The sequence below is a fragment of the Aspergillus niger genome (assembly GCF_000002855.4).
Source record: "Aspergillus niger supercontig An01".
In the NCBI taxonomy this organism is placed as follows: Eukaryota; Fungi; Ascomycota; class Eurotiomycetes; order Eurotiales; family Aspergillaceae; genus Aspergillus; species Aspergillus niger.
The window spans coordinates 2368081-2394950 of record NT_166518.1 but is presented as its reverse complement, the minus strand read 5'-3'; the positions used below and the strand labels follow the sequence as shown (position 1 = coordinate 2394950).

The 26870-nt window shown below is 51.4% G+C and overlaps 10 protein-coding genes and 1 non-coding gene across 11 annotated transcripts; 5 read left to right on the top strand and 6 right to left on the bottom strand.

The window, feature by feature from the left end:
* Positions 1-316: 316 nt before the first annotated feature.
* An01g10060 (uncharacterized protein) lies at positions 317-4052 on the top strand (the record flags this gene model as incomplete). The annotated part of the gene is made up of 7 exons (XM_001389388.1): positions 317-529; positions 586-1115; positions 1166-1205; positions 1260-2292; positions 2346-2662; positions 2713-2783; positions 2837-4052. 7 exons carry the CDS (start codon positions 317-319, stop codon positions 4050-4052), a joined length of 3420 nt encoding a protein of 1139 aa, XP_001389425.1.
* Positions 4053-4554: 502 nt separating this feature from the next.
* Positions 4555-5441, bottom strand: An01g10050 (uncharacterized protein; the record flags this gene model as incomplete). Its single annotated transcript, XM_001389387.3, has 4 exons — positions 4555-4639; positions 4698-4857; positions 4929-5214; positions 5427-5441. 4 exons carry the CDS (start codon positions 5439-5441, stop codon positions 4555-4557), a joined length of 546 nt encoding a protein of 181 aa, XP_001389424.1.
* Positions 5442-5811: 370 nt separating this feature from the next.
* An01g10040 (hypothetical protein) lies at positions 5812-6159 on the bottom strand (the record flags this gene model as incomplete). The annotated part of the gene is made up of 2 exons (XM_059750862.1): positions 5812-5939; positions 6072-6159. 2 exons carry the CDS (start codon positions 6157-6159, stop codon positions 5812-5814), a joined length of 216 nt encoding a protein of 71 aa, XP_059599730.1.
* A 495-nt stretch (positions 6160-6654) lies between these two features.
* Positions 6655-7990, top strand: An01g10030 (uncharacterized protein; the record flags this gene model as incomplete). The annotated part of the gene is made up of 3 exons (XM_059750857.1): positions 6655-6979; positions 7136-7345; positions 7404-7990. The coding sequence occupies 3 exons, from the start codon at positions 6655-6657 to the stop codon at positions 7988-7990; spliced, it is 1122 nt and encodes a 373-aa protein (XP_059599729.1).
* Positions 7991-8281: 291 nt separating this feature from the next.
* On the bottom strand, positions 8282-9930 carry An01g10020 (hypothetical protein; the record flags this gene model as incomplete). Its single annotated transcript, XM_059750853.1, has 3 exons — positions 8282-8306; positions 8345-8373; positions 8509-9930. The coding sequence occupies 3 exons, from the start codon at positions 9928-9930 to the stop codon at positions 8282-8284; spliced, it is 1476 nt and encodes a 491-aa protein (XP_059599728.1).
* A 1541-nt stretch (positions 9931-11471) lies between these two features.
* Positions 11472-13203, bottom strand: An01g10010 (uncharacterized protein; the record flags this gene model as incomplete). Its single annotated transcript, XM_001389383.3, has 2 exons — positions 11472-13122; positions 13184-13203. The coding sequence occupies 2 exons, from the start codon at positions 13201-13203 to the stop codon at positions 11472-11474; spliced, it is 1671 nt and encodes a 556-aa protein (XP_001389420.3).
* A 1414-nt stretch (positions 13204-14617) lies between these two features.
* On the top strand, positions 14618-19299 carry An01g10000 (uncharacterized protein; the record flags this gene model as incomplete). The annotated part of the gene is made up of 4 exons (XM_001389382.1): positions 14618-14721; positions 14781-17404; positions 17453-19124; positions 19194-19299. The coding sequence occupies 4 exons, from the start codon at positions 14618-14620 to the stop codon at positions 19297-19299; spliced, it is 4506 nt and encodes a 1501-aa protein (XP_001389419.1).
* A 117-nt stretch (positions 19300-19416) lies between these two features.
* tRNA-Ser (AGA) lies at positions 19417-19498 on the top strand. Its single transcript has one exon. It is a non-coding gene; the product is annotated as a tRNA-Ser (tRNA).
* A 593-nt stretch (positions 19499-20091) lies between these two features.
* An01g09980 (uncharacterized protein) lies at positions 20092-20588 on the bottom strand (the record flags this gene model as incomplete). Its single annotated transcript, XM_001389381.3, has 2 exons — positions 20092-20434; positions 20494-20588. The coding sequence occupies 2 exons, from the start codon at positions 20586-20588 to the stop codon at positions 20092-20094; spliced, it is 438 nt and encodes a 145-aa protein (XP_001389418.1).
* Positions 20589-21708: 1120 nt separating this feature from the next.
* Positions 21709-23802, top strand: An01g09970 (uncharacterized protein; the record flags this gene model as incomplete). Its single annotated transcript, XM_059750833.1, has 10 exons — positions 21709-21755; positions 21833-21979; positions 22015-22110; positions 22169-22302; positions 22367-22448; positions 22501-22749; positions 22940-23150; positions 23207-23290; positions 23351-23417; positions 23489-23802. The coding sequence occupies 10 exons, from the start codon at positions 21709-21711 to the stop codon at positions 23800-23802; spliced, it is 1431 nt and encodes a 476-aa protein (XP_059599727.1).
* A 519-nt stretch (positions 23803-24321) lies between these two features.
* On the bottom strand, positions 24322-26736 carry xlnD (xylosidase xlnD-Aspergillus niger; the record flags this gene model as incomplete). Its single annotated transcript, XM_001389379.3, has 1 exon — positions 24322-26736. The coding sequence occupies one exon, from the start codon at positions 26734-26736 to the stop codon at positions 24322-24324; it is 2415 nt and encodes an 804-aa protein (XP_001389416.1).
* Between the last annotated feature and the right edge of the window lie 134 nt (positions 26737-26870).

The following is a 26870-nucleotide window of genomic DNA, read 5'->3' as shown; positions in this document are numbered from 1 at the left end:
ATTTCTCGGGAGGACCATCCGACCGTCTTGCGTATATGGTCGCTGTCATTGGCCGAGCCGGACGACTCGCCGATAAGTAGAACCGCGGCCTCTTTTACCCCAGAGTCATCCTCCGCCGCTGTTCCTCTCAGCTTCAGCTTCAATCACTGCGCGGTTGTCTCATTGTCTTTCTCACATCAAGTGCATAATTGTCCGATCGGCACCTGAATAGTCGCGACTCACCCACATGGGTTGACACTCATGTGCGCCTCCCCATGAACCCCTCCGTGCGTCCTGTCGATGGATCATAGAACCCCGCCACTGCGACCGACGGACCATGAATACAAGCCCACCGAGCATTCTGCCCGGCTACGGGCAGACGAACGGAACTCCCCGATCTCAATTTCGCTCCAGCTATGACTCCCCTGCGTCAGGCTCTTCGGCCTCTGCTGCTCCCAAGACTGGGAAGCCTGGGGGCCGTCAGATCACCCGCAATCGCGCCAGCTACAGCTGCCACACCTGTCGGAGGCGGAAGGTCAAATGCGACAAGGTGCATGACCCTGGGATTTTGTGATATTTGGACCAGACTGACAAGCAAAACCGTAGGTTCACCCAATTTGCGGCAACTGCGTAAAAAACGGTACCGAATGTGTCTACGATGCGGCGCCACAGAAGGACGAGTCGCGCGCCAGCATATCCAAGAACGGACATGGCGTCAAGCGGAGGAGGGAATCATCGCGACCGATTGAGGAGGATATCGATGATATACAGTCTATATACGGTCATTTGAAGCAAAGTGGAGCTTCCGAGCAGCGGTCGCAAGCGATTGAGGCGCGTCTGGACAAACTTACGTCGATGATAGAGAGGCTCAGCAAAACGAATCAGCCTTTGGATCTCGCGGGAAAGCAACGGCTGGCACCAAATGTAAAAATCGAGCAGGCTGAGAGTGATCCGCGCTTGAACAATATAGCGGCCCTAAAGCCGGCTGCTGGTTCCCGTTCGGATAGTCCGCGTCGCGCGGCTGAATCTAGTGGCGATGAATTCCCAATCCCCGCGGGCCATGCTACTGATCTAGTGGATCCTGTAGGGAGCCTGAATCTTGGCCATTTGAGCTTGGAGGATGGAGGGCGATCAAGGTATGGTTTTGTTCTGTGATTGGGAGGGCTCTGTATTGACCTTGGGTTAGATACGTCGGGACGACGTATTGGGCTTATATTTCTCATGAGGTACGTTGGCAAAGCCTCAGCATTTCATTTAGTATCTATGCTAAGTATCATTAGATAAACGAACTCAATCAGTTGCTCAGGGATCAGAATCGATCGCATAACGAACCATCCTTCAATGAGAGCCCCGTTGACGATGCTGGAACGGAACCTATGGCTGCTACACCGGGGCGCCAGTGGAAAGAGTCGGCTGATGGTGTAAGCGAGCCTGCTGAGAAGCTTAGCAGAGGTCAGACATTCCAGAAGTCTGTCCTATTTCCGTCAAGCCAGTCCCCTTCCGTGACTGGCAAGATAGTCGAGCCAGAAATGCTTGAGAACATGCCGACGAAACGACAGAGCCATATACTGTACAAAGGATTCATGTCTGGAATACACGCCATTACCCCGGTTGTGCACCCGCCAACCATCCTCAAGCTCTACAACTCCTTCTGGGATTGGTATGATTCAAGCAGCTACTCAGGGGAGTCTTGCCCCGACCCATCCTTTATTCCTTTGCTTTATGCTATCTGGTATGGCGGTTCCGTCACTGTCTCATTACGGACAATCAAGGCTGAGTTCAACGTGCCATCCCGCTCGGGCCTGTCCAAGGCATACAGCGAGGAGGTAACGCGCTGGCTATCCAAGATATCTTTCCCTCGCAGTCCGTCCATGCAAGGATTATCTGCATATCTGCTGGTCCAGACCATTCTTTCCAAGGAGGAAGAACCTCTAACCAGTAGTCTCTTCATCAGTCTTGCCATGAGGGTGGCACAGACTATGGGTTTGCATCGTGACCCTGCTAAGTTTGGCATTGGCCCAAGCGACGCTGAATACCGTCGCCGTATATGGTGGCATATTGTACACATGGACGGCGTGGTGGCCATGTCCAGTGGTCTGCCTCCCCTGGTCAGTGATGAGAACTACTGGGATGTTCGCGAGACCAGCGAGGTCAAAGACACGTTGCTTGGGACTCCTGCTGCTGAGAAATATGAGAGGCTTGTTATGACCGGCATGAGGCCACCGGATAATCCCGATGACCCAACCGTATGTGGAGGGCCTTCTATGGTCAATGTATACTACCTTTCGGCCAAGGGCAAGTATACAATGGCTCGTAAGTATTTGAAGTAAACATTAACAAGTCACGGGATCTAACGGTCACTGTAGGCGCTGTTCGCCGGATTATGAAGATACAGCTTGGCACAAAACCCGTCACACGAAGGGATATGGAAGAGCTGAGGTCAATATTGGTCGATTTGCAGTACAAGCTGAACTCTATCATCAACCGGATACCGGAGGCAAACCCGCTCGACACATCGTCTCCAGTATCATCTACTAGATCATGGTCTCTATCATCACAAGCAGAATCCCACACGGAACTGCCGGCGGATGGACCCAATGGATGCGCAGAGCAGTACCATTCGCCTGTCCTTGTATCCTTCCACAAATGGGCAAGGATACTTATGTCCCTTTTCATCGATAAAGTCAGTGTGCCTGAAAATGTACCGAGATCCCTGCTAACTAAGCCTACCAGGCTTTTTGCGTCGCCTATCAGCCCTTCCTGAAGAACGCCAAAAGCCGGATCTGGCCGGCGGCACGGCAAAGGTATGTTTGACTGTCATAGATCCAAGAACACCAACATGACTAACATGCCTCAGCGCACTCCGCCATTGTCATGGCTTCATGGAGAAATTCGTCTCGCTCGCAACCGACCCCGACTTCCAACCCTTCCAGTGGAGTTGGCCGGGCAATCACCAACCCATGCACGCGACCATGATCATGCTCATTGACCTCTACGAACGACCCTACAGCCCCGAGGCACCCAAATCCCGCGCCTACATCGACAAGATCTTCTCCATGACCGGTCCAGACGGCGGCGTCGTTGGTGGCGAAGACGGCGTCTCAACGCAACGGCCTCTGAAAGACGGCGGCCGCGAAGCATGGGACATGATCCGACGCCTACGCCAAAAAGCATGGCAGAAAGCCGGCCTGGACCCTCACAGGCTGTGGTCCGAACAAGCCCAGATCCAAGCAGGCGTTACCTCTCTCCCCGAAGAATACGCCAACAACGACCCCTGCTACACCAGCAGCAGTCCAACAGCCGCTGCCTCTCCCTCAACCTACCCTCCTCCCCTCACCACCCGCCGCCAACTCACCGACTTCTCCAAAATGTTCTATAACATGACACGCTCCCACCAACTTCCCAACCCAGCTACCACTAATAACCCCCGTCCAAGCCCTCTCCGCTACCAGCTACCCCCTCCAGCACCTGTCCCTATCCTCCCAAGCCCGCAATCAAGAACCGTCCCTCCTCCTCCATTCCCTCAATCCCCAACACCCCCCAAATACCCCATGGACACCACCACCTCCCCCCTCGCCAGCGGCTCCCCCATCTCCTCCCCTGAAAGCATCACCCCCTTGAACCCTAATATCTTCGCCAGTACCTTCAACAATACCCCCCAGCAAGCGTCGCAATTACCTACCAATACCCCTCCTCCTATGCAAGCAGCTCCTCCCCTCCCATCCTTCATGGACACGGCTATCTCACCCACCAGTCAACCCATCACGGGGGTCCCCACACCGCCCTCAATGGTGGATCCGAACTTAAACTTCGACTGGGACCAGTGGGACGCTGTCTTCGGACAGCATCTGCCGGTGGCGGATGAATTGATGGAGTTGGACCCGGTCACGGGATTCGAGTTTGGGGATTTGGGGAGTGCTGCTTATGCTTCGAATTCTCCTTCGAGGATGGTCCCTGGTGGTAGTAGTGGTGGTGGTGGTGTGGGAAGAGGTAGTTTTGGGAGTGTTGGTAGTGGTGGTAATGAGGTTGGGATGGGGGAGGTGAGGGGGTCTGATTGGGTGGGTTATTGTTGATGTGTACGGAGTATATCAAATCTATGGTGTCTGGTTGGTTTAAGGGATATATATTTGGTCTCTTTAGTATATAATGATTTTATAATCCTACATTTTGATTGCACTCATACCCATGCTTGAGGTTTACGTTTATACAGAGTGATTTTGGCTCATGTAGAAAGATTATGCGTCAAACGGAAAAACCGCCAGACGATGGAATAATATGTGATCAGAAATAAAAAAAGACGTAACAGTTATGGATTTCATGAGGCGTGACTTTAATCAAGAAGGACGCAGAAGATATGCGACGCAGGAGCATGATGTGATATCAAGATGTGAAGGGAAAGATAATTAGCAATAGCCAGAAGGGACGCGATAGCGGGATCCCAGGCTTCCAAAAGCCTGGACTGCTACTTTCCGGGGACCCTTAATTGCTCGTATTAAGACATCGCATCTTCAGTGTCTCTTCTCTTTCTTTTTCAATTCATGACAACATTTATTCGCATGACTGCAGTGTCTGAATTTAGACCTTAACCTCCTGGAGACCGTGCTTCCAGAGGGTAGCGAAGGGGGTGACACCGTCCTCACGGAAGTCAATCAGGATGTGCCTGGTTCATCAAGTTAGTTTCAGTTGCAACCAAAAAATATATGACAAGATAAACGTACATAGCATCACCGTCCATGGACTGACCCATCAGGACATCGTAGTTGTCGTAGTTGCCAAGGATCTTCTTGACGGCGGCGGGGGCACCAGCCTTGAACTCATCGATGGTCTCCTTGGAGGCACCGGTCTCGGTGAGTCTGGCAAGGACCTTCTTCATGTAGTCTATACAGGGTAGACTCGTTAGCATTGGGGCGTAATAACAAAGCTGTATGCCTAGAGGTGCAAAAACATACTCTTGAGGTGGGACTTGAAGGCATCCTTGGAGGGCTTCATGCCCTCCTCGGTCTTGAGCCAGACGAGGCGGAACTGGTCCTCAATGTCGTGGACCATGACGGCCTCACCCTCACCACCGGCATCGTCATCACCGCCCTCAGCGGAGGGGTTGGCACCCTCGAGCTCGAAGTCCTCGTTCTTCTTCTTGAGGTACTTGCGGCAGTCGCAAGTCCAGAGGAGCTTGCTGTCACTGTCCTCCTGGATCTTGAAGGTGTCGGAGAGAACCTCGTCACCGGAGACGATATCCTATGAGAAAGAACGTCAGTAATTTTGGAATATGTAGATGTTTAACATGAGGATATGATGATGATGATGATAGAGATTGCAGGTAAGGAAGCAGAAGAGACGCAACAAGGCTGCATGATTAATGCAGCCGTTTGTTGTTCTTTTTTCACGCATCCTTTTATTGCTGCACGCTCGCAACAGGTTCAAAAGTGGACTGGGAAGGGTATACGGACCGTGTAAATGATCATTTTGGCGGGTGGATGAAGAGGAAAGTGACAAAAGACACAGGAGGAGAGAAGTGGCAGGTGAGGAGAGAGACGGAGGGAGAGGAGAAGAAGGGGAAGGAGGGGAAAAATGAAGATTAATATTTAGTGGCGCTTTTCCCTCTCCGTTTCTCGTGGTGGGGTTTTTTTCACGGTCGATTTTCCGTCGCTCGAGGGGCACCGCTGGCACTAGTCCTCTTTGGGACTGGTCGACTCGTCTGGCCCAAAAGAAGATCCCAATCAACTTTTCTTGTTTTCTATTTCGTCCAATGCTCCGATGGCAAATTCTGACAGGAGATGGAGAAGAAAAAAAAAGGTTGAGGCAAAATTTGGAGGACTAGGTTGGGAGTCCAGACTACAGCTGCAATACCTTCTTAAATACTAAGGGCGTTTTACTCTGTAGATGCTGGGGTTCTTCTAGTTCGGCTGACATGTCAGTTGGGTTTCCGGCCTCCGATCTTCCCACTCCAGAGATTCTTGTGCCTGAGGCATGAGAGCTGTGGCTAAGGGGGTTCTCCTGTTGGTAACATACGGTGTTATAATACTGATACATAACATTAATCTATCAGCGTAGCACTATACTCAGATTCTTGTATTATATATCGTAATACATACCAGTACCTCTTATGCAGTATCGGTCGGCCTCAGGATCCCGTGGCGCCACTCCTGCTTGCCATTCCACCCGTGACTTTTCTCTCTTCATGACCTTCAACTCGCTGCAGACACTCCTTTGGCTAGCCTTTTACTATTGTTATCTTCTTCATCCTGGTGTCGGATACCTTGACTACTTCTACAGTAGATGGTATCTGAACCTTGCGGTCATTCTTTTTGAACCCTCCCTCCTAATTAATCCCTCACAACTACCCCATCGGTTCCTCGGCACTTGGTGCCATTTGCGTCCCCTGATTTTGGTGGGCCTGACCTGACCAGGATCCCCGATCAGATATCTCGCCATCGCCGGTCCATAATCATTGCGTTGTCCCACGGGCCCTTAAATCTCCTGCTATATCTTTGGCCTGCGTCAGGGACCTCTCGCTGCCTCACTCGCATTCGATCGGGATTTCGGTTTCGATTTCTCTTTTATCTTTGAATCTCCTATCCACCTTTGATCTCCGCGACTGATGCGGTAGGTCTGTCGAATAACCTTTCCCAATACTTGACTTGCATAGTCCTGGCGATCGATCGTCCTCATCCCATCATGGCTACCAACGCGTCGGTCGTCTTTGACCTCCCACCTCTTCCGACCTACACTCTGACTCCCCGCCCGCCGGTTCTTGCTCCGATCCCAGACAACATCCTCGCCCTGATCTTACCCATCGTTGCCTACTGGGCCTTGTCCATGGTATATCACTTTATCGATGTCAATGATTACTTCCCTCAATACCGCCTACACACCCCCGCTGAGGTGCTGAAGCGAAACCGAGTCACGCGCTGGGAGGTAGTGAGAGATGTCCTGCTACAGCAAGTAGTCCAGACACTCGCCGGCATGGCGGTGAGCTATTGCGATGAACCCGAATATTTGGGTAAAGAAGAATATGATGTGGCTGTCTGGGCTCGCCGTCTTCGCCTCTTGCAAAGAGGCTTGCCTCACCTGCTGGCTCTCTTTGGTATTGATGCTTCGGGTTTGGGGAAGAATTTGTCGCACAAGGGCTGGGCAATGCTCGGAGGTGCCATCGCAGGCGGACACTATCCTGAATTTACTCAGTCCCTTATTCTGGATAGTGGCGTCGAAGCGGTGGTTCCTGCTTTCACCAGCTGGGAACTTTCTACGGCTGGATTCATCTACTGGTTCTTCATCCCCGCATTGCAGTTCATCTGGGGCGTTTGCGTCGTCGATACCTGGCAATACTTCCTGCATCGCGCGATGCACCTGAACCGGTGGCTTTATGGTAAGTCATTGTCTCTTCTAGTCATTCCGGCTTTGAGCAGTGGATTGACAGTCTCCAGTAACCTTCCATTCCCGCCACCATCGCTTATACGTTCCCTATGCTTTCGGTGCTCTCTACAACCATCCCGTTGAAGGGTTCCTTCTCGATACTGCTGGCACCGGCGTCGCATTCCTGACAGCCCGGATGTCGAATCGCCAGAGCATGTGGTTCTTCACCTTTTCCACCATTAAGACGGTTGACGATCACTGCGGCTATGCTTTCCCTTGGGATCCGCTGCAGCATTTCACATCCAACAATGCCGCTTACCATGACATTCACCACCAAAGCTGGGGCATCAAGACGAACTTCTCGCAGCCTTTCTTCACAATCTGGGATCGTTGGTTCGGTACCCAGTGGAAGGGCGATGTGAAGCTACGCTACGAACGTTCCCGTGAATCCGCTCAGAAGCAGCTTGACAATGATGCTAGCTCCGCCACCAATTCGGGCGCTGATACTCCGGCATCGGGTAGTGTCACTCCGGTACCTGCTCCCCAGGAAGTACCGGCAGAGTCCACTCGCTCTCGCCGCAGAAAGACCGTCACGCTTTCCCCTCATGTCGACGGTTTCCGAAGCGTAAACCACCCTGTCGCCAGCAGCGTTCTATAGTGAGGTTTTTTTGCCCTCATAATTCGTTGTAATAATTCTTTCACTTTTTGTCTTCGACGCCCACCGGGGGTCCTTGGAGTTGCGGGACGTCTCCTACTTCCGACTTCGCTGTCTGTTCACTGCATTATTCTTTACGCTGTATTAATAGCCAGGTTGACAAGAACCTGCTACGGACTTGTACAATGTCTTTTTACCCGCCTACCTACTGTTCGGGTTATCTACTAATCGGGCATCCTGCATGACCATGGAGATTTGGAAAATTGACGAGCACTTTTCTTCTGTTCTTTCCACTCAATCCTTGTCTTTACTAAATAATCTGTATAAATTTCACTTCTTCACATTCTGATGACTTACAGCAAACTGAGTAATTGCAAATCAGGCACCTGGAATAGCGTTATGCGGGCATGAGAAACTTTCAGCAACTCACATATTTGGGTGGTTCGAATATGCATCCCTTGGCATAATCATGTCGACGTTCGGAACCTGAACAAGTTCTGCGGCAGGCGGCTCCCTCGCACAGGTGCAACATTTGTGGGCGCCGCAAATTTCACAGATTTCTTCTCTGGCATATCAGACATGAGTGAGGGGATTGCCGATCCATTGGTCTTGGCCTCCATCGGCAGTGTGTCACTACTTCTGCGAGCCTCCTCGAGAATAGGACGTAGAGGTTCGTCGTCACCAAAGCGCGACCGAATGTCCGAAGCATGATCTGGAGTGGATGATCCAGTCGCAACAGTGGGCGACCGGTAATTTGAGCTGTTTAAACTGGTGGCACTTACACCCGGAGGATTTTGCGACCCAACATGATTCAGATCAGAATGATAGCTGGGTGCAGGCGTGAAGTCCGTTTGTCTGCCGTTGATGCTCAGGTCGTTCTCCGATAGACTATCACTGGCTTCCGCTTCGCTCTCAAGACTTTCACGATGATAGCTAGGGGCAGGCATTGACACCTGCTCGGTGTCTGCATAGTCTGGGAGCTCCTCAGGCTTAGCATTGACTGTGCGTTCCACGTCGCACTTGAATTCTCTAGCCATGTCGTTAGCAAGATCGTCCAGCTTTTCGGAGGGCTCGCCTTTAAGACGCGCCAACATCTCCAGGATTTCCTTTCGCTCTTTGTTCGCTTCCTCGGGCGTTTCTGCCTTTAATTGGATGGTTATACAATGGGATCTCTTCTTTTTTCCTTTATAGTGCATTGGTCTTGGCCCCTTCATTTGTTTTCTCGCGAATCTGCGTGCTGCCTTTCTGGCCGCTCTGGCTCTGGCCGCCAATCCCATGCCATCTTGGAGCATATCAGGGGTAAATCCGGTTAAACTGATGGCCGCATCAACGAACTTCTGAAGCTCAGGGTGTTCTTCAGACCTATCTTCTCTTGTGCGACTCAGAAGGGTGGCGTGGAGATTCTGCAAGTCGGGAGTCTTGGTAACGACACGCGCAAGCATACATGCCTCGCAACGATTCTCTTGGTAATACCTCGCATGGAAAGGAGGAAGGTCGTGCCTGCTTTTGGGACGCCACCACATGCCGGCGATCGAATTAAGAGCGCGCAGCATCTCCTTGACATCGTCTTTGAGATACTCCAAGAACCAGTACAGCTCATCCAAGAAGGCTGTGACCTCCTTTACCAGTAATTTGAAGAGACTGTGGATAATCCAGGGATTAAATCCCTTGTGCACCTCGCAGAGCACGACCTTGGAGGGGCCGAAGAGCAATCGGAACAGGGCGTTTGCTTGCAATGGCCATCGGAGAGTGTGAATGCCGGTCCTGATTGCCTTGGACGTTCTATAGCCTCGATACTGGCCCAGGTACGCGACTTTCGCACGGTCCGTTTCGCTATCGATAAGGAGGATCTCAATTATCGAAGTCAGATCCCGCTGGTCGAGCTGGGTGATCGATAATGGATAGATAATCCGGTTGCGACGCTCGACATGATTCCTGGGCATGATATCTGCCTGGTGAGCGGGACATACGTTTGTTGTGGTGGACGATTGTGGCGCAACAAGGTCGAGGGCCAACAACGGCAGGATGAGGATAAGAGATAGTGGTCTGCAACAAGAGAAATAGAGACAGTGCTTCTCAAAACTGTGGAGGGTCTTTTATACTCATCCTAGACAATTTTACGATGAGTTTCTTATTGCGGAGAATGACATTGTCATTCTGCACGCTGTTCGGCTTGAGCAACTCTCAACAGTCTGTGCAACTTCACAACAAAGCTTGTCCACCACTAGAAACTGAAGTTTCGCTGAACTTTTGACTGTTGAACGTGCAGCTGTGGGGAGTCTCGATGGTGTCACCCCCTCATTTTGTACAACCAAACGGATGGCATGAGGAAACTTCCGTGCTTGGACAATCAAAAGTGGCACATGGCAGGGCTGTCACCGAGAGACAGATGTCTTTCTCGGGATGTTCCGTTAATAATGTGGTGCTACTCCATTGGTGGTTGTGACCTGCAGCTGCATGCTTCATGTTACATTTTGTCTCTGTGGCAGGGATTGGAGCTGGGATCAATGACTGATGCAGGGCAGTGCAGCGCATGCATCTGCTCGTGGTAGGGAATAGCCACCCTTAAGTTATGATAATTGATAATATATTCGAGATCAGTTTCCATATCTCTACTATTCAAACCCGCAGTTGACTTACATTGAAATACAAGCACACTCACCTGACTGTCCATCATTCAAGACTCCCGGAATAACACTACGCAAGCCAACTGAATCAATATCCCATCCCTACCTATAATACACAACACAACACAACACATCATAGTAATATCCACAGCACATCGTTTGCAACATTACCCCATCGAGATATCATCTCGAGCTTCCTAAAACAATCATTCATTGCTGCAGGAATAGCTTTAAGTTTCGTATTACCATACTAGTACTTCTGCTCGGATAGCTCGTCACCCAGCATGCATGTCACACAACAGGACGGACCAATCTCGAAGTCGTCTTCTTCTTGGCTCGCTCTGGAGTCAGGGATTTACCTCCCGCCAAGCGTGAAGAGATTAAACTGGGGAAGTTACACAATGCCCGAGAGCAGAGTCTCGGGGTTGGACCCTTTTCTGGTATGGTAGAGGAAGTATGCGGCTCGGTGGGTGGGTTGTCGTCGGAAGATTTCGGATGGTGCTACCTTGATTATGCAGTGGGGTTTATTATGGTTGGTTTGGGGTGGGAAATTCATACTTGGTGTGGAGTGGGAGGGTGGGATAAGCCAATGCTTTTTGGATTTATGGTTGGTTTCGTTTGTTTCCAATATGGGGTGTGTTTTCTATAGGGTTTATCATTTCTAATTATACTCTCTTTGGGTGAGTAGGTGTGTGTGTGTGTGTGTGTGTGTGTGTGTGTGTGCTCTGAAATAAATTGGTATTGTAGTACTTGCTCGATATGGTTGAATATAATGATAGATATGGTAAAAGATTTTGACAAGTTGAAGTGTCAGGTAGTATATGCAAAGCCCTCCCCTCCTCAAAGCAAAAGAAAAATCAAGAATCAACCCCCTCAGCAGCCTTCAACGCCACCACAAACCTCGAAACCAGTTCCTCCGTATCCTCCACGCCAACACTAACGCGAATCAAATCCGGTGGCACCCCGAATCCTCCCGCCCAATCCAACTCCCAGTAATGAGCCAGGAGAACATACGGGGAAGTCAACGTGAAGTTAGTTCCCAGACTAGGCCCCTTTGCGGTCTCAATGCGATCATAGAATGCAATGGCGTGTTCTTTCTTATGAAAGAAGAAAGAGAGCAACCCGCCATATCCACCTTCCGGTGTGCGACAGTCCTCATAGAATTGCTTCGTTGAACTATACTTGGGATAGTATACGTCTTTGACGAGAGGATGGCCCCTGAGAAGGTCGCAGATGGCTTCCGTGGTGTGGTTGATTTTCTTAATCCGGTTGATGAAGTCGCGGCTGTTGCGTTCCATGAATATGATATCTTCGGCCCAGTAGTTATTGTTGTTTGTCTGATCTGCTTCGTAGGCTTTCTTAAGGGACTCGTAGTATCTTCCTTGGGGATTCAGGATAGCGCTGCCGCCCATGACGTTGCAGTCTCCGGAGAAGATCTTCGTGAGGCTGCTGACGACCACGTCTGCGTAGGGGAGGACGTGGACGTTGATGGAAGTCCCGATCGTGTCGTCGACCACTACGGCAAAGTCATAGGTATCGGCCAGCTTTCTGATCCGTTTGAGGTCGGGACATTTCAATAGAGGGTTTCCGGGAAATTCGCAGAAGAGGGCTAGATATCTTTCTCCGGCTTGGAGACGAGCTTCTAGGTCATCCAGGTCTTCTGAGGAGCCGTGTCCGTAGAAGATGCATCCGGGACCGAATTTCTGTAGGATTTTGAGGGTGTCGACGTATGGGAAGCCGAATGATATACTCTTCAGCTGACCTCTAGACTGTAGTAGCATTCGGTGGGTGCTGAAAATTGCGTTCATTCCACAGGGGTAGAGATATACGTCGTCCTGGGTCACTCCGTGGGAGTTGGAGGTGTTCTCGGGGCTATTTGACTCGATTGTAGCGAGATTCACTTCTCCTGTTAAGGATCTAGCTATGCGGCGACGGAGAGATACCTTGGCGTTGTCAATGAAAGATATATCGAGATTCCGACCGAACCGATCTTCCAGGAACTGCGTGCTTTCTTGAATCTCTGCTGCATCCTTGACTCTTTCTGGGCTGACCTTGTTGTCTGTCGGGGAGGAAGTAAGATCAATGGAGCCTCGTTGGTATCGCCTGGGGCCCTTTTTCTGGGGGATCACGGGTTGCGGCGTTGCCGCAGCCACGAGCTTGCCGTCCGAGAAGAGGGAGTGGCAAAACTCAGCACGTCTGCTTGAGATTCCGTCCCCAGAGTGTTGCCAATACTGCTTCGCTACTGGGAAGAGGTCGCTGTGATAGATTACAGCTGATATCGAGGGGGAAATCTTCATTACGATTTCTGAAGACTCTTTTCCCTTATCAAGGATCAGATCAATTACCTCGACATCTTTAGTGAGACTGGGCTCTCCCTTCGCCTTGATGAAGTCGCGACATCTGTGGGCAGATGCTGTGGATGGAAACAACATGGCCTTTTGGTTTGCGCTGCCATATCTGGCAATGATAGCATCTGCTAACGCACCGATGGATTTGTGGATGAAGAATCTGGCTGCGACATTAGTTTCGATAAATCAATTGTGAATGCATAGTATATCCTGAACAGTACCGTGGATAACCCGTTGACATTTTGTCTACGACTCGCTTGTCACCCTCCTCGTAACCTACATTGTCCGCCCATGTTGGCAAGGACACGCTCACAGCCTGTGAAAGCGTAAGCGTGGTTGACTGACAAGCACGAATGCAAATATCTGCATGAACGGATTACTTACATGGGATGTGAGCGATGGTATAGAGTCACCTAGCTCGATGACTGACATCTTGGTACTGATGATTATGATTGGATAATATTCATGCACATGGAATGACACTATGGGTTGAGCTGTGGTAACTTGAATGTAGTTAATTAATCAATTAACGTATCCGTGCACTGAAGTTTGAGTCATAAGGCGGGAAGGTCGGAAAGGGACTGATTAGCGGGAGGCTGCAGCCAGACACCACACTTATTTCCCTAATTGGGGGACTCGATTATAGGCAAAGGTACGTGTAAGATGGATGGTATCTGTTTCTTTGAGGAAAAAATATTTTCACATTGAGATACATCAAAAGTGTTTAAATCTAGTGGGTGACTCAATGCGGGGTAGGAGACTCCGCCTGTTCACCATTGATCGCGCATCACAGCAAGATGGGAAGATTTTCTTACGGAAGGGCTTCATTGACACCATGAAAGAAAGGCATCAAGGGCACCAGTCTGATAGGTTACCTCGATCTTCACAAGATTATTCAGGGACCATGAATGTCTTACAATCTGGTTGCTTTATTATTTGATAAGGTCTGCTAAGCCTCCTATAATCCGAGGAAAGCGCATCGGCCCTCTTCCCTATCGTTATCAGGCGGTGGCTATTGCGGATGACACGCTAAGCGATGAAAGTGGGGGGTTTAGTGCTGATTCCACAGCCAGTGAGAGAGTGGATGATGTGATATTCGCCGAAGCTTGTCAATGGATCCTGCGTCAGATACGGAGTATGCCGCTAGACAATACCAGATCGTTGAGAAAGTATTGTAGTTGCCCTGATACTGTCCATATGTGCTGGCAGCAAGAATGGGACCGACAGAGATTGATAATGAAAGAATGACTGCCTCAGGCGACCACCCTGACTCAGCTGCATGTTATCAGATGGATTTCCTCGAGGCGATCCAAGGATCGATCCGGGGCAGAATTCGTCCGATCCAAAGATTGAAGGTCCACCGCTATCGGCAATATGACCGTCAAATTATTCCCTGCTCTTAATACCGCTTCCTCCGGCTGCTCCAATTTCCCGGCCCCTCGCTTGCACCTGCGGCTTCTGTCCAGCCTCTCACTACCGGAGTCTTTAGACAATGGGTAGTGTCCTTTCGACCCGTGCTCTATAACTGCCTCCCCCACCCTCGCCAATCTCCAATGCTGTCGGGCAGTTTCCAGAGAGCTCTCATTTGGTTATGACGAAAGCGCGAACAGCCCATGAGTGAGCTTGTCTGCCCGTCGCAGACTACAATTTGAACGATGGAGCATCTCGTGGCCATCGTGCCCGCGGCCGTGGTGCCTTTAGCAACTCAAGGCGGCGCTGGCGAGATAGCTTATACTCCGGACCCTGGTCTGGTGCAGAGGTGGGTTCATGAGAAGCAAGACCATGGACAATGGCACGGCTAACTGTTGGCTGCTCTAGGGAAATATGGCAGTATCGGACTCTGAAGGCGTCAACTTTTGTTGGATCCGGCAACCTTCACCTGGCGGCGATACTAGCATCATGCATTGTGGTGCTGTTGTCGTTATGTTTGCGCTACATCCGTTCCTACCGGGATAAATCACGATCGCCGAAGACTACCCCGCATGATCAGTCCGAAATCGTGGTATCTCTGCCGTTCGCGTTTGCACATCTGGCTGTTGCGATAGCGGCTTGTTGTCTGGCCTGGGTCGACGTACACAATGGTAAGAGTTGGAAGCGGTCTGCTCTGTTGACCTATGTGGTGTTGCTGGGTATTGGCCGGCTCTGCATTAAGAGCTATGGCCATCGACGCCATATGTATTGGCATATGAATGCCTTGGCGACAACGGCTCTCATTTTGGCAGTGGTTCAGGATATAGTACCCATGATGGTGATCGGGGCTACCTATAGGCCAACCTCTGTGGGAGTTGCTATCGTGGCCTGTCTGGCTGCGGTTGTGGCAATTGCAGCGGCTACGCCACGCCCACGACGCTCAGTTGTTCGTAACGCAGAGACGGATGACCTAGTGGTCGAAGAGAAAGCTTCTCCGGAAGAAACATGCTCCCTCTTTTCCTACTACTGCTCGTATGAGTGGATCACCCATGTGATCCTGCGAGGCTGCCAGAGGGATCTAACCTTGGATGATCTGCCTCCATTGCCGTCATACGATGAGCCATTGAAGTGGCTAGAAAAGATCAAGAAGCAGCGGCTAAAAGGCGGCAAGACCTTTCGCACGCTGTGCCGCATGCTCAAGACAGAAATAAAAACCATGATGTTTTGGGCAGCCCTTACGGCGGTGGTGGACTTCCTTGCGCCGTACTCCATGTTGCGGCTATTGGCCTATCTGGAGAACCCCAGCAGTGCAGTGCTCCATCCTGCATTGTGGATCGCGCTTCTGTTTGCTGGTCCAGCGACGCGCTCGCTTTGCTACCAGCAGTATATCTTCACCGCAACCCGGCTCCTGGTTCGAGTGAATGTGTCACTCGTCCAGGAGCTTTATCAGACCGCGATGCGGTCGTACATCTACGATGATTCTGTGGGCCACTCTTCAGGCAAGCATGCCAAGTCGCGGCACCGGGCCGAGTCCAAGGGTGCCTCCAAGTCAAGCCAGGCCAATCTGACCAGTTTGATGTCTTACGATGTTGACGCTATCTACAACTCTCGTGATATCTTCTATATAGCCACTGCAGGTCCAATTTCGACTACTCTGGCTCTGGTGTTTCTGTATCAGATGCTAGGATGGCCGTCGCTGTTTGGTGTTCTCATGCTGCTGTGTTTGTCTCCGCTTCCTGCACTGGCGTCTCGGAAAGTATCCCGCATCCAACGCACCGTTATGCAGGCTACGGATGCTCGGCTGTCCAAGATCTCTGAGTATCTAGGGTCTATCCGCACGTTGAAATACTTTGGGTGGGAGCATGCCGCGATGAGCAACATTAACGACGTTCGCCGTGTCGAGCAGCGCCATCTGTGGAGACGCAGCGTGTTTGTGGCCCTGATCTCTATGGGCGGCGAGCTGCTGCCGCTGCTCAGTCTTTTAGTCATGTTTACTGTGTATATATTGTTTACTGATCTTCCTTTGCGAGCACCCATTGCCTTCACTTCCTTGTCTATTATGGAAACGTTGCGCGTTCAATTTATCTGGCTGTCCAACATCAGCCGCTATACCGCGCAAGGATCAGAGTCGCTGCGCCGTGTCGACCGCTTCTTTGACACTGCTAGTGAGATCAAACGGCATCCAGACGGCCCATTGGAATTCAAGGAAGCAACCTTCCGACGCACCCCAATTGCTGCCTTCCGGCTGCAGGATATCACTCTCCGCTTTAAGTCCAACGCTCTTAATGTGGTGACGGGGCCCACTGGCTGCGGAAAGACATCGCTGCTCTTGTCATTTCTGGGCGAGACTGTGTTAGAATCTGGAACTGCTACTTGCCCGCGCGATGTAGCGTACGTTCCACAGGCACCATGGCTTCAGAACGACACAATCCGTCAGAACATCGTCTTCTATAGCCCGTTCGATGAAGCCCGCTATGCCATGGCCATCGAAGCCAGTGGTCTGACCCAAGACCTGCAACAGCTTCCGGCAGGCGATCTAACCATGGTTGGAGAGCGAGGAACCTCACTCTCCGGCGGTCAAAAGCAGCGAGTGTCTTTGGCAAGGGCGCTGTATTCGCCGTCCAATACGCTGCTGTTTGATGACATCTTCTCCGCACTCGACACCCACACCACCAGTCTCGTCTATGAGAAGTGCTTCCGCAGCGGGTTGCTCAAGAACCGCACGGTTGTATTAATAACCCATTATCCAGCTGCGTTGCAGGACGCCGACTTGGTAATCCGCTTGGAGCATGGCAGGATTGTCCCCGCTCGGGCTATCTCCAAGACTACGCTGTCTCTGATGTCGTCCAGATGCACCACACCGGGCACTGACACGGACTCTTCGGTGTCAGAGAGCAATGTGCGCGTGGTAGAGGAAGCTCTGGAATCCCCGTCGGAGCCTCCACCAATTGCCGCTGGTGGCAAGCAACCGCCCGCAGAGGAACGCATAGCGAAGGAGACGTCTGCCACGGGACGAGTGCCTCGCACGCTAGGTAAGAACCTGATGACTTAGATGGCTTCGAGCATTGCTAACAGATCAGCGCTACGTTATATGGTGTTATTCGGTGGCGCTTCCTATGTCCCGCTGGTCGTGATTGCAACCATCTCCGTGCAGTTTGCCTACTTTGCCATAACGTACTGGCTGTCCATCTGGACCGGGGCGTACGACAAATACGAGCACCCCAACACGTTGTTCTACCTGGGGATATATGCAGCGTGCATCATCACCTTTTTGACTTTGCAGTTGTGCAACAATCTCATCTACCAGTACGGCAGCTGGGTGGCTGCCAAGAAGACGCACCGCCGGCTGGTGACGGCCGTGCTGTCTGCACCGATTGCCTGGTTCGATCAGAATCCGATCGGGCGCGCCATCAACCGGTTCGGAAATGATACCCGGTCGTTAGACACTGTTCTTGTTGAGTGGCTGCGCATGTCGATCGAGAACACTCTACGCTTCCTGCTTCGGATTGCCAGTGTCGCTTCCATAATGCCCATCTTTGCTCTCCCTGCAGCCGTTATCTGCGCTGCAGGGTTCGTCATTGGGGAAATGTACACTCGCGCTCAAGTATCAATCAAGCGGTTGACCTCCATCAACTACTCCCCTGTTTTCTCCCACTTTACCGACTCACTGTCGGGACTGAGCGTGATCCGAGCTCGACACGGCATGGACCAGGTGTTCCAGAACCTGCTGGCCGAGAAGTTGGCAGTTCACGCCCGCTCATCCGAGGCGCAATACAACTGCAACCGCTGGGTCTCGGTCCGGACAGACTTTTGCGCCGCTTCCGTGGCAGCTGCAGCCGGCTGCGTAGCATACTTCTGGTCTGGATCAGCAGGTCTGGTGGGATTCTCCCTGACAAACGCCATCGGCCTCAGCCAGACCATTCTGACACTAGTCCGGACGCTTAACGAGCTCGAGGTGGAGCTGAACTCCTTCCAGCGCATGACAGAATACGGCGACATCGAGCCAGAGGAGAAACTAGAAACCGAAGAGCAACGTAAAGCAGATGCTCTACCCGCCAGCTGGCCAACATCCGGTCGAGTCGAATTCACCGACGTCACTGCCCGCTACCAACCTGACGGGCCCGATGTCCTCCGCAAAGTATCTTTCGTCGCGCACCCAGGCGAGCGCGTCGGCATCGTCGGCCGGACCGGCAGTGGCAAATCCACCCTGGGGCTATCACTTCTCCGGTTCGTCGACATTGTCGACGGCAGCGTAACCATCGATGGAGTCAACATTAACCAGATCCGTCTGAACCGGCTACGCACCAACGTGACGCTGATTCCGCAAGAGCCGGTGCTCTTCTCCGGTGACGTGCAGTCCAACCTCGACCCGTTTGGCGAGTCCAGCGAGACCGAGCTGCGTGCGGCGCTGTCGGCATGCACGACAGTCCATGTTCCTGGCGAGGGCGAGGGCGAGGGCGAGGGCAGGACAATGCGGCCGCTGGCGCTGGATACGCCGGTTGCTGCGAACGGAGAGAACTTCAGCCAGGGTCAGCGACAGGTTCTGAGCCTGGCGCGGGCAATGTGTCGGCGATCGAAGGTGGTGTTGCTGGATGAGGCGACGGCGTCGGTGGATCACGAAACCGATTCGCATATGCAAAAGGTATTGCGGACGATGTTTGCAGACTGCACGATCATAGCGATTGCGCATCGGCTGAGGACGATTATGGACTATGATCGGGTGTTGGTGATGGCGGATGGGGAGATTATCGAGTGCGTCATGCCAATCCGTCATTCCCTCATTAATTATCATGAAATACTGAGCTAACTGGGTACTAATAGGAATGATTCACCGGCGCGACTGGTCGCGAAAAAGGGCGTATTCTGGGAAATGGTGCGGAATACGGGCGAGTATGAGGAACTGATTGCGATGATGGAGAGTAAATAGTGCATAGATGTATATGATTAGTATGAATATGGCAGCAATGATTTATGATAAGACATAATGTTGCATTCATCGATGGACTGTCTCTCTATAGCATATTTGTGAGCCTTCATTATATAAGACGATATGGCCGAGCGGTCTAAGGCGATAGACTAGAAATCTATTCTCTTCGGAGGCGTCGGTTCAAATCCGACTGTCGTCGTTTTTGTTTTTCAGATTATTTTTTGCCTCCAGGAAAGGTGTTCACTTGTGTGCAGTAAATGCTATACTTGCAGTTTTGTCTCAGTTGTATTGTGGTGGTTGTCATTGTGATTGAGTAGTCGATGTTTCTATCCGAATGCACCCTGCTAGGTTGTACTTGCCACATATGGAAAAAGAGCATTATTAACGCTATTCAAAGAGAACGCTATCCAGGGAATGATCATGTAGGATAATCGTATATATTTCAAGTAGTCTTGATATACTGTATAGACTACCTTCAGTTGATTTGACAGTCTTTCACCCCAGTGCCATCGCTAATGCAGAGCAGATCCCAATGTGTGGGCGGATCATTGTCGATCCCACCAATTCTACATTTCTGGGCCGGTTATTCATATTGCCAGCTTGAAGACGATAATATGATCTTCTCTTGCGTCAGTCTCAACATCATAAATAAGACTCGACACCACCATATACATCATCATCACTCTGATCCATGAACTTCCACACATGAAAGAAAAATAACAATCGAACCACTCCCGAACTGCAAAGGGCAGACAGGACAAACCAAACACATCTCCCCTTGTTCATCTTATCTTAAAGACTTGACCGAATCGCACGATCTCTCCTCCCAATCTCCACCGTAACACTACCAATAGCACCTCCCGACTGATTCCAATACCCCGTCTCCACCCAGTAATCGTCAGCGATCCTGTCGACGCGGAACTGGTTGCGCTTTGATCCCCATGGACAGTCCCAGTAGATATAAGCGACTCGCACATCTCCATTGTACACATCGAAACTTCCCTCTGTGCCAGAGGGTGAGTGTGCTCGGCCACAAGCGAAGACGTTGAAGGACCCGCCGGGAGCTGCCCTGAGAGCGTTGATGTCCGAGACGGGGATCTCAGCGCTCTTGTTGTTTTCTTTGTGAAATTTGCCCCTGATGATGTGTTAGGGAGGAAAAGGTGGGAGATATAGTCATCGTTTCTTTGGACTTACCAGCCCAGCCAGGTGTTTCTGACACTTAGGGTGTCGAAGGAGAGAGAGTTGACGACGCGGATGTGCACCCATTGGGCTTCTGCTCGCTCGGCCATGGTGTTGACGGGAGGGGTGATGTATAGAGGACGGTGGTAGAGAAAAGTAGATATATCTTTCAGATATTTGAACTGTGGAAGATTTGCTTCTGGTAGACTTCTGACTTGAGCGGCCGGAAGGGATTCTTTATATCATTCTGATAGCTGCAGAGAGGTGCAATCGCCGACAATCATCGTCATCCTGAGCTTAGTAGTATGTGTATGTAATTGTCCACTGCTAGCTGCATGTCCGTTCTGGATTCTGGATTCTGCTGAAGCATCCCATTACGTACTTGCAGTAGCAGAAGTAGCAGGGATTATGCAGCCCGATTTTCCCATCCACATACGCCGAGCGTCCCTGTGCTTTGCCCATCGAAGAACATCATACAAAGCCACCCTGAGAACTACAAGAAAATTTCAGCGATGTAACCCTCCAGCAGTTTGAAGTGGAGTAGAACCTCGAGCTGAAGGGCAAGCTGAGCGATCAACAATGAGGGGGCGGGGTTTCGGCGATGTTCAGCTCATGCATCTTTGATGACCTGCATTTGCCACTACAGGGGTATAGAGCAGTCCCCGAGCAGTCAATGTCAACAATAGTATTGAGCACACGCAGCACCACTTTCCCCCGAACTCTTCCTTGACTCTTTGGATAGATTCATGAATTAATCTATATTATGTCCCCGCTTCAGTGCCCGTCCGGTGGCCTTTCGGAGTCCCCGATAACGAATCAGACCTCGATTGCGAGACTCAGATACCGGCTTGAATAGTTACGCCCTCTAATGTCTGTATCCTTGACACTGCAGTTGTGATCTTTTACGGCTTTTGCTTCGCCGAATGGACAGCCATCGTTGTCACCCGATGGAATCCACTCCTCCCAGAGAAAATGCCTCATATGGAGAATTGGATGCTGGAAATTGCCACCACGAAGTTGCACTCTGAGGACACTGCATCGGGGTCTGATGTGAGTGACGTGATGTCTGTATAGGGCAGAGGATTGCTCATGCAGTGGTGCTTCAGCATATAAGAGTATCAGCCTTTGGTCGGGTTGCGATGCAATTTATCAGTCAAGATTCAGCTTCCAGAATCATATTCCAGACGTTTCATACTGCATCACTTGGTTAGAACAACCGGACAGTCCAAGATGGCCGAACTCGTTCCATATTTCGATGGGATGCAGCAGGGGCAGGGGTACGATCGATGTCTTCGTCCTTTCGGTGATAGCTGTGATGCTTGCTAACATACTGAACAATTCATCCCTCATCTAGATACAATACCTACCTTCAACAGATTGGTGTAGCAGATGCTGTCACTATTACCCCTGGCCAACCAGAGTCCGCCACTTACGACCTCTTCTATAGGAGTGAAAGAATCGATGAATACACGTCCGCATACCCAAATCCTCTGTTTAGAGTGTAGTGCTGACTTTTCTTCTTGTCGATTTATCCAGCAAACTTGCGCAGTCCTTGGAGATAAGTGCTGGCGCTGCTATTTCCGGCTGGGGACAGTCCTCCCAAATCGACGCTGGCTATCTTGACCGGCTAAGGTGAGTGTATCTGTTCTGCCTTGTTAATTTGGGAGTTAGCTAATCTTCATGTTTACAGTTTTGAAAGCAGTACAGTGACATATCAAGTCGAGGTGTCATCCAGGCAGCAGGCATCAATCGGGAATTCGTATTCCTTTAATCAGATTAGCACCGACACTCCCAACAGACTATACGGAGATCGTTTTATTGCAGGTAAGATAGCTGACATATTATTTATTCTTCTAGCCATTTGTAAATGCTAATATGGCTGCGGTAGATTTCATCCGAGGTGGCCAATACTTTGCCCGCGTCTCCATTTCTGCGGTCAACAAATCCACCAGCCAAGAGATCAGGCAGGCGTAAGTTACCGCTAAGCGCTTCAGCTGACTTTACAGTCTAACATGGAGATAGATCCGAGGTTGCCTTCTCAATGTACGGAGTCACTGGCTCCGTCACTAACGAAGTGAGAAGTGCCGTGGAGACAATCAACAGACACTCTCGCGTCACAGTCTGGATCCATACCTCTGGAGGCGGAGGGCGATCTGGAGTCATCCACGCAGAACCTCACGACGGTGAAGACTCGCCTCTTTTTGCAATCAAAGAAGGCGCAGATGATTTCTATCAGGAGTTGAGGGAGGGGAAGCATAGATATAGACGATTGTGAGTTCTCCCGCCCACTCCTAATACGTCTCCGGTTATAGGATATTTACGTCGAGGTAGTGCACTCCTGTGGAGATACACCAACGTGCCGAATTTCAACAATGCATTCACGCCTTTTGACTATGCTTTTGCGAATCAGAGGGTGAGACCTTCTGGGAGACTATTCAAGGAATGCAACTAACTGGACCAGAGCTGGTACCTTTTTGGAGATTTTACGCAATATGATGCGTACCTTGAACTCATTAGGAAGAGTATGGCCTACACATGATCATCGCTTGGGAATGTTCTGCTCACCAAACTTTTATGTTCTAGTCCCAGTTCAAAAGTTCATTAACGGCAGAGAGCAACAGGCTGAACTGTATGAAGAAGGGGCCAACATACTCTCAGGCATCCGCACCAAAGTAAGCCTGCACACCCGTAAAGATCCAATAGTTATCATCACTGACAGGAACACCAGGTCCAAGCGGTCAACGAAAACCCAGAAGAAATAAACTCCCCATTTTCATATCCCTCCCCAGAAGACTACAAGAAACTAGTCCTGGTAAGTTACCAACGCCCCGTATCTTCCTATATCCTCTACTAATTCAACTCCCAAAAAAAGCTGGCCATCAGAACAGTAACCATGATCGCACAAGAACGAACCCTCGACAACGGCAGCTTCAGCGACAGTAAGCTTCCCAGCCCCCATCCACCCCCACTGAACCATCGACAAAGAAAATAACAATATATAACTCTGCAGTCGCACTCCCGACCCTCCAAGGAAACGCCCGAACACTTTTCAAATTCCAGACCTACGACTTTGACACTGGATTCGGGAACACGGTTGTTTCCTTTGGCAGACGAGACTCATCGTTCATATGTCTAAGCGGCCAGCGAGTATCCGATGGATATCGAGAAGAAAGCGTCTTCTGGGCATTTGAAGACCCAGTTGAGGAGGTCTCGGAGCAACAGGTTCATGTGGCTAGTATGCGAACGAGGGATTTGTTGCTTTTGAGTCGGACGGATCCTGGCCCGAGGCCGTTGTTTACGTTTTATGCGAAGAGTAGTTGGTAATTCTCCGTGATCTGATCGTGAAGAAGGGTGCTGGGTGGGGAAGCAGTGGTTTATGCATGTTGTCGGTAGGATTCACTTGTGTTGAGTGAGGGCTGGTTAATTGGGGTATTGTCCCATTGTGTTGGTTTAGTATAGTAGGAGCTATGCTAGCAAGCAGCCTAACAAACTTTATTTCTGTAGCTGTATTGCAGATCCGGCTAAATGTGAATAGGCTGTAGATGGCCTTATTTTTTGATCAATTTCCCTTTCTTACTTTTTCTTGCTGTCTTTCTTCTAAGAGGTCACTGGAATTGTTACTTCCGGTACAATGGGGAACATTAAGTCGTGTGTGACCATCGCTACCGCTACTATTAATCAGAAATGATCCCTATTTCGGAATAACAGCATACTATATGTGTGAAAGGGGTATTCCCACTTGAACTAATTACTTCATAGAGCTATATACATCGTATCACCACTATGCATATCCAGTAATAGGCTGACTCTCATCCCCTAGAGCCATCAACAGAATAGTATTTTCTACTCCTTCCCCGGCCACTTCAGCACGACTTCCTCCTCACCCTCAAGAACAACCTTCACCCGAACCTTCCTCTCCAAATTCAACGCCAACTCAAACGTTCCCGGAAACACCACCCAATCGCCATCCTCATTCACCCTCGCAAAGCTCCCCACCTCAACGGGGACCCTCAACTCCCTCGTCTCCCCGACCTTCACCTCCCCAAGCCGATCCCACCCGACCAGCCACTTCTTGGGATACGGCGCCGGCCCGGCATCAGAGGTATTGGCGAATACCATAGCGGTGTAATCCGATTCCAGCTTTCCAGTGTTCCTGATATTGGCGGTAAAGTTCAGCACAGGGAGCTGGGTAATCGACGCCAGGTCTTCGTGTGTCTGGGAAAGAATGTCCTGGATGTTGAGCTTAACTTCCTTTGTAGTGGTATTGCTGGAGGATTCCGCGAAGGTCGTGTAGAATAACCCGTGGCCGAACTCGTACACGGCTTCGCCGGTGTACCATTTATACGTCTGACCAGGGTTATCACCCTCAGGACGAAGGTTCATATCTGTCGCCGGGAACTCCTCCGCGTAGCTGGCAGGGTACTGCGTCGTGACTAGTCTACCCGCGGGGTTCTTCTTCCCCGTGATGATATCCCGCAAAGCGAAGCCGCCAGATTGGCCGGGGTATCCGCCCCAGAGAAGTGCAGAAACATTGGTGTTGTTCTTGAGCGAAGAGGAATCGACCTGTCCGCCGCCCATTTGGAGGACGATGAGCGGCTTCTTTCCGGCCGCCGAGGCGAGCTTCTGGATCAAGTCCAGTTGGTTACCCGGCCACGCGATACTCTCTCGATCCAGTGCCTCCGCTTCAAGGGTATTGTCGATACCACCGGCGTAGATTATCACGTCGGCGGATTGTGCGGCGGATAAGGCGGCAGCGAAGCCCGAGGTGCTTGTGGAGGAGATACCGGTGCCCTCGGCGAAGTTGACTTTGTATCCGGCTTCTTCGAAGGCGGCGCGGGGGCTGATCATGTAGGGAGCGTTGCCGTAGTAGTTGCCCAGGAGTTGGGTGGTGGCGTTGGCCCAGGGACCGATGAGGGCGACGGTGGTGTTGGATGGTGGGTAAGCTTTCTCGGTGAGGGGGAGGACGTTGTTGGAGTTCTTGAGAAGGACAATGCCCTGCGTCGCGGCTTGGTAGGAGATGTTCCATGCGTCCGTCTCAAGGACGTCGGACCAGGAGAGGTCGCGGTAGGGGTTGTTCGCCTTTGTGGTGTTGGAGTCGAAGTATCCGGCCTGCACGAGGGTCGTGTAGAGACGAATCACACCCTGCTCAATATCATCGCGAGAGAGATCTCCCGCAGCGATGGACTCGTTCAGGTGCCATTGGTAGGTGGTACCGCAGTCGATGTCGGTGCCGGCGAGGATGGCCTCAGCGGCAGCGGCAGCCTGGGAGGAGGCATAGCCGTGGGGGTTGTAGATGTTATAGGCGGCATCGCAGTCGCTGGAGACGTATCCGTGGTCGACAAATCCGAAGGTGTCGCGGAGGAGGGTCTGGAGGAAGTAGGAGTCGGCGCAGGCAGGGACGCCGTTGACGGCGTTGTAGGCGCACATGACACTCTGGACTTTGGCGTCGCGGGCGGCGACGTGGAATTGGGGCGTGTAGTATTCGGAGAGGTCTTGCTGGGTGATGTTCATGTCGTTGCCCAGGCGGGAGTGGTTGTGCCAGTTCTCGATGTCATAGCCGGCGTAGTGCTTGGCCGTGGCGGCGAGTTTGAGGTTTGATTCTGGGTCGGGACCCTGGATGCCGGTGATGTATTCGTAGGCGTAGACGGCGGCGAGAGAGACGTCCTCTCCTGGGGTTTCTTGTCCGCGACCCCAGACGGGGTGGCGGAAGGTGTTGATGTTGGGGGCGTAGACGTCGAGGCCGTAGCGGCCGGCGTTGTTGAAGGCGCGGCCTTGGGTAGAGATGATGGAGGCGATTTGGTGGATGAGGGTGCGGTTGAGGGCCGCGGTGGTCAGGATGGGCTGGGGGAATGAGGTGGCCCAATTGTAGGCTCCTGAGTCGCTGAAATTGGCACGGTCGAGGCCGTGAAGAGCTTCACTCCATACTTGGTATGCAGGGAGGCCCAGTCGGGAGACACCGAGGCCGGTGTTGCCGGTGTTGGCGATCAGCTCGTCCAGGGTGAAGAGCGAGATGAGCGATGCTGCTCGGTCATAGGGGGTGGCTGTTTCATCACAGATGAGATGGCTGCGCAGGGGACCATTCTGGCAGTCGGGGAAGCTCAGTGGGATGGTTTCTATGCACAAAGGATACAAGTCCGGGTTGGCTTCGATGTTGTAGTCGACGTAGCTGGTGTTGGCCTGGGCAAGAGCTTGAGGAAGAGCCAGAGCCAGCAGAGCAGCGGCAGTGGCAGCCACGGGACGAGACATTGAGTGCGCCATGGTTGAGCCAGTCTGTGGGGGGGGGATAGAAAGGTGGCCGGGGACTGAATCTGGGGTAGATTTTATAGCGGTTTGCGGAGATGCGGAGATGCGCCGGAGAATGACCGATTGACTTCATCGCGGGGGTTTAGCCT